The 10073-nt window shown below is 38.8% G+C and overlaps 1 protein-coding gene across 2 annotated transcripts in view; it reads left to right on the top strand.

The window, feature by feature from the left end:
* The window catches only part of LOC113483530 (glypican-5-like), a 367287-nt gene extending 357529 nt beyond the window's left edge, over window positions 1-9758 (top strand). Inside the window, exons 8-9 of one of the 2 annotated variants that reach the window (XR_003399037.1) lie at window positions 6013-8427; window positions 9330-9758. Coding sequence is in view for 1 of the 2 variants with exons in the window: in XM_026855147.1 (XP_026710948.1) it covers window positions 6013-6215 (203 nt within the window). In the remaining variant the exon portion in view is untranslated. Of the gene's footprint in view, window positions 1-6012 lie in introns of both variants that reach the window. The other variant, XM_026855147.1, reaches the window with a different exon arrangement.
* Window positions 9759-10073: the final 315 nt, after the last annotated feature.

A 10073-nucleotide genomic window follows, 5' to 3' on the forward strand; every position in this document is an offset into this window, starting at 1 on the left:
GTATAAGAGACAGGAGTTGCCCTTTCATGGAAGTGTGACTTCCAGGCACCTGAGATCTCAAATTGTCTCTTAGTTGTTTCTGACTTTACTGCATTTTTTTTCTTTGTTTCCTTTGACTTTTTTTTTTTTTTTAATATATAACTAGTTCCTGAAAGATCCACCTAATGTTTTTTCTTGAGGAGAGTAGGTACGGTTCTTCTCAGTCTGAAGAATTTACATCCAGAATGTGCAAAATGTGTAGGAAATAAAGTAGTTCTCTCACTGGCCTACAGGGACAAGTGATCTGCCAAAGATCGTACAGAGTTTAATGCAGAATTAAAAATTGGACATAGATAATCCTAGTCCCGATGTATGACAGTCTCCCCCAAGGCCAGCCTCTCTTCCGTCACACACTTCTTAAGAAAAGAAACAGAAAGATCGCAGAACAAAATTGGAACACATTGGTTAACCCTTATAATCTTGTCCTGCGGGTCTTCTGGAGAGTCTGGCCTAAACCTAATGCAACTCGGTAGTTAAGCGAGGAGAGTGACCTATTCAGTTGTAACTCCTGTAGTTCTCTTTTCTGGTTAAAGATTTTTCTTCCTAAGGCCAAGTTTCTATAAAGTGTTAGGGGAAAAGGCTTACATGGACACCATATTCTCAGGCTGAAATAGAAAGGGGTAGAACAGTATACACATGGGAGGCTGCAGAGCTGTTAATTATTCTCTTCTTCTGGCTCCAAAAGGGATATATTACACCTGCCTTTTACTGACTAGTGTTATATAGCAGACAATAACAGACTCCAGAATTTGGAGAATTGCATCACAAGTTATCACACTTTGGGAGTTCTCACATTCCTATTTCCACAGCATTCCTGTTTCCATTTGTCTGCTGCAGCTGTAACTGGAAATAATTAGTGCTGGTCTTAAATGTCAGGATAATAGATTATTTGGAAATTGTTGGTACATTTTATGGCGACAGCATTGTTTTGCAATTTCAAAGCTCCTTCCTTTGAATATGTAAAAGTAATTTCAGCTTTTCCTACCAGAGGTGATAAAAAGCTAATAATAACACTGCAGCATCTACTGTAATTTAAGAGCCTGTTCCACCAAGTTGCACCTAGCTTTAATTTTCTTATGAAGCTGTCAGCCAAAACCAAGCCTGTGATGGAAGTGAAATTTATCAAGCAACTGAGCTACAATGTGAAGAGTGAATGCAGGTACTGACCAGTTCACTTTAGACCTGCATTATGAGTATCATTACAACCATGATGAGGCATTCAAGAATCAAGGCATTAATTTGCTATCGTAGACGCTGACATTCTGTCTTTTCAAAACACAGTGTTTGCATAAAAGTCTAGGTAGAAATGGACAGGTCCGACTTCATGTAATTACTGTGGGAAAGCAGAAATAAACAATCTCCCCTTCTTTCTCTGCTCCCTCACACCTCCCCAGATAGCTGGGTTGAAAGTTCTCCTTAGCAGCTCATGGTGTAAAACTGATAGAAATGTGTTCAAAATCTCCACTTTGTTGTGGGCTTGGTGGATTGATGAACATCGGTCCTCTGCTGTCAGTGCCCCACTCCATTAGCAACTGGGCCACTATAATTAACATTTAAAGGACAAGTCTGGAAAATCGCTCTGGTTTTTTTTAGTTCAGAATTCCTTCACAGGGGTCATACACTTGCCTGGTGTGATGATCCGTAGCTTTAGATGTTTGCAGGCACCATGGCAGTTGGTTAATCACAGGTATACTGCCTGAGGAACAGAGGTCCTGAGGCACAAGCACGTGGCTTCCCCAAGCACCAGCGCCTCAGCGTTTGCAGTGGCATACAAAGCAGGGTCTGCCAGTGGCCTCCCTGCTCAGTCGTGAGGTGAAGGATCTGAAAGGTGCTGGGGCAGCTCAAACACAGGCTTCTCCAAAACTAATCCAGCCTCCCTCAAAGTGAGATCAGCCCATTCAACTGCCCTTCCCTTCTGCCTCTTTCCTTCACTCCAGAAGTACTTTCTGTTGGTAGCAGCAGGAGCCTGTCTAGGGGAGTCTTTGCATTTATCCTTCAGCTCAGTGGAGAGAGTGTTGAGCATGATTCAGAGTGGAGATGAGGAGGGCTCAGTGGCACTGGCAGATCTTTGCAGGGAAAGACTCCCTACCACACTGATCATTTGCAATTGCAGAGCTCAAGGCAGGTCAAGAGAAGGACAGAAATGGAAAGGGGTTTCTGTTAAGTAGATGAACTTGTTCATCACTTGGCAGGACAATAGGAAACCTCAACAGACATTTAAATAGGCCTTGCTGATACTGTTCATTAGAGAGCAATAGCATGCAAGTACACCAATAAATAGTTACATCTTTGATAATCTCCATCAGTAGCAAATTGCAAATTGTTTAGGCTAGGGAGGGGGAGGTAACAGCTGTGGTGCCAGTAGCGCTTGAACTTGTGTCAGATAACCTGGTAATAACCTAAAACATTAATAATCACATTGTTTCACCCCGTATTGTTACTGGCTAAGATTAAGTTGTGCTTCAATGTGTGACTCGCCCAATGCTTTTGAAAGGCATGCTCAGCCCTCACTGTAGGGGAGATTTCCTGTTCCTAAATAAGAGGACAGTGACAGTTTTGACTCTCCCTTTTATGCTAAAATAGTCTCTCTGAGGAATAGTATTGATCCATATAAGTATTTACGAGAAGTTCAGTGCCATCTGAACGGCACATGCATTACTTGGTCGCAATCTGCAGTTAGATCTTTGAGGTGAAGATAATGCTAAATGCTCTAAACATCGAGGTCAAGTAATTTTCATTATGTGCTTTGTTTATGTTGTCAAGATGTGACTTTAACAGCAGTTAACATGGATGGAAGTTCAGCTAAGGAAGTGGACTCCGTTCCCTGGACTGAGCTGTTTCCTACGCTCGCAGTGATCACAAGCCCTAGAGAGACTCTGTGCCATCTTCACTGACCCTGACAGCCCCCATCCTCAGCAAGAGGCCTGAAAGTTCAGGAAGGCTGTTTTGGCAGTCGGCTGCCTTCACTAAGTACCCGTTTTGACAGGTTTGAATATTCACACTGGGAGCCTAGATAAGGGAACAGCACAGTAGCTACTACAGTGGCTGTATCACCATCATGGTGCAGTGATAGATGAACAGTGTAGAATAATATTCATATGCCAGTGTCCAAAAGGCCATCACACGTTTTAGCCTGAGGTTAGCTGAAGCCTTCAAAGACTTTAACTGTTCCATTTCTGGAAAGGAGAGATGAACTGATGATAGGAGGAAAGTTTGTAGTGATGGAGAAAGCTTTTAACTGGGAATCATAAAGCCTTTAAAAACAGAGAAGGTAAATATTAAAACAAACCTGGTTGTGAGGTTTGGTTGGTTGGTTTTAAGACTTCATGCTCTGGGGGCATGATTCGCGGGTATCGTACATCTGGGGTTTGCTTTGTTGAGACTGGAGTTTCATCTCTGTGCTAGTCTTCACACTGACACTTTTTTTTTTAGCATGTTCACTATTTTTTTCCTTTTGAATGTCAGTAGTAGACTGAACATAACTATCTCTGACTCTGAGAAAAAGATTTAAGAGGAAAAACTAATTTAACTCGGAGTCTCTCAGCCAAAACCCTGGAGTGAGTAAGCAACAGGAACTCTGAGGAAACTGGAATAAAACATGAAATCTTTACACTGCTGAAATTTGTGCCTTAAAAACTAAATATAGAATTGAAAAAGATCTTGAACTGAATTAGGACTGAGTCTATTTTTATTTATTTTTAAGAAGAGAGAAAACAGAGCATTTTAAATAAAATGCCAGTTTTGCACAATTAAATCCCAAATTAGAATTGGCCGTGAATAGCATCAGAAGATACTCTGCTGTAAAGACAGAGAGAGAATTCAGAATGTAGTCCTTCCCATGGAAAGGATAAAGGCAGAATTTTCTAATGTATTATTTAACGCTTGTTATGTAGTGCATTAAGCAGACACTGAGAGGAGAGCTTTTAAAAACCAACAGCCTCAATGATAGCATTAAATCTTATCTTAGATTTTTGGTTAAGTCAATATTAAGAAAATAAACGAATTAATACATTTCAGTCTGCCCGATTTATAGACGCCAATCAAGTTACAATGCTGGACATGGCCAACTGGAAGAGGGGAATAGATTTACCTGAGTGAGGTCTTAATTTAATCAGCTGGCCCCAGAGAGCTGAAGTCAGCAGGCTGGGATGATATAAGAGGCAGCAGAGAAATAGTGCCTTTACCGCAGTCGAAAAGGAGAATGACAGTGATGGAAAGGAGTCTAGGCAGTGTCAGAACGCACCTATTTCCATGATTTATTCTTAATTTACTTTAATGACAGTCTGAAGGTTGTCCATTTTTCTTTAAGTGTCCTCAGAATACTGATATTTTCTAAACATTTAGAGTATGCTTTTTCTCCCCCTTTTCTCTGTTAGCTGCACTGCAAGTTGGAATTGAAGAGGAGCTATGTCTGCATTTTGCCATAATGAATTTTGAGCAGTGTCAGACTACCCTTCTCCCACTGTATACCTTGCCAGCCAGTGTCCCTTCTCTGCAGTCACCCTTGAGTCAGGTCTAGGAATCACAGGTTCCTCTAGGATTAATGTTGATATTATGATAAAATGATGGAATTCATTGCATTTCTTTTACAGTTTATACTGGCAAAAGAACAGTGTGTGCTTTCCCAATACAATAGCTCATTTTTATTATCAAGCGAGTTTATTGATGGTTGTTCGGAACTACTGACATGCAGACAATGATCTCAGATTGCATTTACATTTTTGGAATACTTTCCCTCTTTCCAGTTTCTGCCAGGAACTTGCTTCTGTGATTCAGAATTTTTATTTTAAGATTGGACTGTTGTTTAATCTGCATTACAAATCTATGCCTTTTGCTTTCTTATGTATGTGGACTGCATTCATTAGTACCACAAATCCTTTAAGCTTGGACTTGAACAATTATTGTTAATTTATAAATTCTTTCAGGTAGGAGTTTGTTTTTTGCCAGGCACCGGGATATGCTTTTACAGATTTACTGTAAAATCATCATCCCATCATAAGATGAAATAGTGATTTTTTTTTTATTTGGGTTTTTTTTTTCCTCAATGCCAGTGAGAGGGTTCAAGGGCAATATGATCTCAGTAATACTTGCAAATAGCTTGGGAATGTCAAGATAACTGGAGACACTTATCAGTCATTTTCTCATTTTAAAAAAATATTTGTGTTTTTGCAGTAAGGGACTACTACTGCTACTACTACTACTACTTTGTTAAGAATCTAGTCTTTTATATAAAAGATGCCTGGAATTGTCCCAAAATGCATCTGAAGGGAGAAGGAAGCCCCAGTGATATTGTTCCATACTTTATAAACAGAAAATTGCTGTACTCACTAGGAAAAACAATGAAATAAAACTAGAAGCATTTTCTCTTTATAGCCACTTTTTTTCCCATGCTGATGAACAAGGCATATAGTATTGTCTATGTATTTCCTCATGCCAACAGTCTTTCTTGCCAGGTGGTCTTTACCATACCAACGGTCAAGTATTGCTTTAAAGTTAAGGGTAGTGGCAACGCAGAAAGAAGCTGGGAAGTTGACTGTTACATTAAGTCACTATGCTCCCTGGTCTCCTGCAGCAACTCAGCAACTTGATGTGTGTTTCACTGGGGCATGCTACAGAACCACTCAGTCTTAACATTGAGGTTTAAAGCATGAGCAGTTCCCATCTCAGGTGAAACTGAAGGTACTTTTCGTGAGAGAAAATCAGGTTCTGAGACCAGCCACTGCAATGCAGAATCCCTATTATTTTGCTTAGGCTGTGCCTACGAGTTGGTAAGTCGAGCAGTCAGAGAAGAGCAAAACAGTGGGTGCTGAGGACCCAATGGCCACTCTGGGTCCAACTAAAACATTAATGCAAGTGCCCCATCACTCTCCATACATTGTTCAGATACTCAGACGTATTCCTGCAACAGACAGAATTTAAAGCCACTATTTAGAAGATGTGTGATTAATCTTACATTTACTTTCATGTTTTTAGATATACTCAAGGACAAGAAAACCCATCCAGAAAACAGAAACGAACCAAAACCAACTGTGAAAAAGATTGATACCACAACCACCACAAGCACTGTCAAGTCGTCCTCTAAACACAGTGTATCTGGAAATGGGAGCCATCCAGCCCCGAGTTCCTCACTTGTTATGTTAACAGCACTAGCAGTTCTGTGGCATTGCCCACTGTAGCTGCATTGCCTTGCAACCACTGTGCAAGTGTTTCGATTCACTGTCATTTATACCTACAGCCTTACCCAACAGAAAACAAATGTAAATGGCTCTCTAGTTTATGTGATATGTTAGAATAAATGTTAAACGATGTGCTGGAGTTGGCAGATACCAAGTCATCACTTACAATGTCTGAAGATAGCGTTTGACAAAGCCCACCCAAGATACAGAGGGAATGATGACAAGGATCTGAGTAGCTTAAGTTATGGGGTAGAAATAACTGAAACACAAAAATTGTATATGTGTGTGTTATTGTTTTTCTCAATTTTGTTCACTGGAATCTGACTGGCTGGTTTTGTTTGTTTAATTTTTCTGATAAATTATATGAATGGTCAGTCTTCAAGCCAATACATACTTTATTTTTCTAGTGAACAGCTAACAAGCTATGTCTGCAGTTGTAAATCATGTTAAAGTGAAGTACTCTCTACCAGCTAGATGAAATTCTTAAGTGGTCAAGAAGATCAAAGCATGTTTGAAACTGCTTTTCACTCTCACTGTTTAGATTGTAGGAAGCAACATAAAAGCATATGGTGTGTCTAATATATCAGTATAGTTGCCTTAACTATGGAAAAAATTAGAACCACTTTGTTTACTGTGGGATATAGATAGTGAGTTTCCCTGCCCCACAAAATGCCATTACCAGATGCTTAAGCATATGCTCAAGGCTTATTGGATGAATGTCCAGCAATGGGAAACATAAATAAACAGAGTAATGTTTTATCCAGTTAAATCCTGCTCTGTACAGAGTAAAAAAGATAACTTGGTTCAGACTTACTTTGCCTATGTGATGTTAAAGAGAAACCAACTTAAATTTTCCATAAAGGTCCCGGAGATATAAATTATTGGGAACTCCCATTAGACACTAACTGGATTTTGAGCATTGTGGATCTCTGAAATCAACTCTGTTTCATAAACTGTGTATTTAATTACATGTATTGTTTAAAATTTTGTATCACGGTAGGTGTAAATGTAAAACAATCTGAAATCTAGAACATTCTCTGTTATGCCTCATCTCAATTGCTACCCTAGAAAATGTAAAAATGTGCATTATATTACAAGGCTATTTTTTTTAATCAATGATACATTGATGCGTTTTAACTTTTTGAATGAAAAAGTACTATAATAACTTCTAATGGATTAAGAGTTAATGTGTGTTTTCCAACAGCTGTTTACAGTGCCATTGAATATATATATATACAAACACAACTGTATGAATACAGTGATTAATATCATAAATATATGAAACATTAGAATTGTTATATTTACTACATTTCATAACTATTACAACAGTTTAATGGCCATTTTCATGTTGTAGACTATTATTATATACAGTTTTATAAGATTTAATGTAAAACACTTGCCTTTGTTTTTTTGTAAAACATCTCTTTGATACTTAGTTACACAGCCACTGACATAACTCAAAAGAGGAACCCTGTATCTTACTAATCAACTTTCAGGTATTGCATTGGCAACTTCGACTGTAAAAGACTGCCTGACTCAAAGAAGGTGCCACGTGCCAGTATTCCTACTGGATGTCATTACATAGAAAGTGGCAATAATACAGAACAAGCATACAGTAAGTGAACAAAGACTCACTACACTTGTATGTTTTAGTATAATACAGTATTAGTGAACATGTCTAATTATGTTTACAAAGGTGGGCTTGAGTTTCATATTTAATTTGGGCTCTTAGATCATATTTACAGACATAAAGGTATAATCAGAACCATCAACACAGACAGCTGCAAAGGCAGTGTTTCTAAAGTGGCAAGAGCTAAGTTTTCTTAAAGTTAATTCAATTTTAATGTTGAAACAAGGAGCTAAAATGGAAAAGATACTTATACTAACATGAAATATTTTATATTGGAATTCTGATTTTTCAAAATGGCAAGGATATTAATATCCCTAAGTAGTGCTTTCCAGTCCTATCAGTGAAAATCAGTTTTCCCAAAAGTACTAAAAAGGCTGTCCTGTGTTTTCCAGGGTTTGTGAGCTGCACCAGTCTACTGAGCCATAATTACAAAATGCTGCTTCTTGTATTCATTTTCAGTACCATTTGGAAAAGTGCACTTTTACCTCAGGACGTGTGCAAGTCATGTCATTTGTACGGTGAAAGGACACTGTAATTCCTTGCAGTCTTAAAGGATCAGTTGTGATGGCTGCTGGTAGACAGGTTGGTTGGTCTCTGTGCACGCACAGGAATTTACATCAGGTGCTAACATCACCAGCCCCTCAGGTAATACCAACCACTGTGGCTTCACTGAAACAATTCTTATCCATTGCTTGTGAACCTGACCCCTTATTCACTATGCTCACAGATAAGATGCTCAGTTATCATTCAGGCAAATGCATCCATGTTTGCACACTTAAGTCTCCATCAGGAGTCCTATGGATAGAGCTAGGGTTTCAGGGCTGGGCTCTGATGCTACCACTTTTCAGCTGTGAACTTGGAGTTTTCAGTTCTTTTCACCTGCAGAGAGGGAACTTGAATACCAGAGTTATGTGTCTTTTTGAGGTCTTTTCTGTGAAAGGTTTTGTGCTTTTAGATCAGAGGGGTGATCCAGCTAGCCTAGTATTCAGCTGTAGCAGAGGAAGTTGCAGAAGCCCTGCAGTAGGCATGTGTGGAATAACACACCCAAGGGATTATTTGTTGTTGCTAAATGTCATTATCTTGCTAAATGAAAACCTCTGAAAAATCCAGTGTTTGAATTTTGAGTTTGGTTGGCAAATATTTGTATGAGGTAGCATTCATCTCTTAAACTAAACAAGACAACCCTTTCAAAGTTTCTGTAACAAAATTAGAACAAGTTTGAATTGTGGGGTGAGATAGAATCAACTCATTTTATTGGATTCAACCAGTGTTTTAATAGGCACAAATTGCTATAGAATGAGGGAAGAGACTTCAGAGGACTCCACACCTATCATTACGTTTCACACAAATGTACTTTTACACTGTAAGAAGAGTACTGGTCAAACCAGCATGAAACATGTTCATAATGTGTGTCAAAAATGGTGCAGCTTTAAAGGGCAATGTAGTATATTTTTACTGATGGTTTGTGATTTTTTTTTCCTCAGGATCAGTTGCATTTACATATTAAAAAAAGAGTGTTTTCCATCAAACAACAAATCTATACCAGCAAAGGCAAAACCAACTGGCTGTGTCAAATAAAGGAAGTATTTCTTTTCAGATGAGTAAGATACCTGTTTTACAAAATCTTATCTTGTTATCTAGGACACTGTAATTACGATGTAATTACGAAGGTCTAAATTCAAAATACTTTTGAACTTGTTTATGTAATCTCAGTGTAAAATAAGGTACTGATCTAAGAGCATTGCTGTAGCTTTGCCTAACAGTTATGAATTGTATTTAGCCACTGCTTTTTGAATGTTTGTTGTTTTGTTATGACTTTCTTTTAATATTTTTCTCTGCCAGCATTTGTGAATGTTGGCATTGGAAAGTAACTGCTGTCATACATTTGTGAGTAAAATCAATCTATAATTTTCTCTTGCTAGTGATGCAGGCTTCTTACCAAGTGAGACAAAATTGCCATGGGCGTATGGTTGGTTCTCAGTGTTTCACTGCTATTTGGGTCCAGGTTACACCAGGTTCATGTCTCACTAGTCCCCTTCCTGGTTGGGAAAAGAGTGAATGTGGGTGAGCAAAAGCATGTGTGGCTGCAATGTGCCGGTGCATGGCAACCTCCACATGTCTTTTCTGAGGCCCTGAGCTGAGTGTTCTCAGCTAATTTTCAAGCGGCTTTTACACCTCTCCAAATCAACGCATGGAGAGTGGCCAGGCAAAGAGCAGCAGAGAATATA

This window comes from Athene cunicularia (genome assembly GCF_003259725.1).
Source record: "Athene cunicularia isolate RWA chromosome 9 unlocalized genomic scaffold, athCun1 chr9_part1, whole genome shotgun sequence".
In the NCBI taxonomy this organism is placed as follows: Eukaryota; Metazoa; Chordata; class Aves; order Strigiformes; family Strigidae; genus Athene; species Athene cunicularia.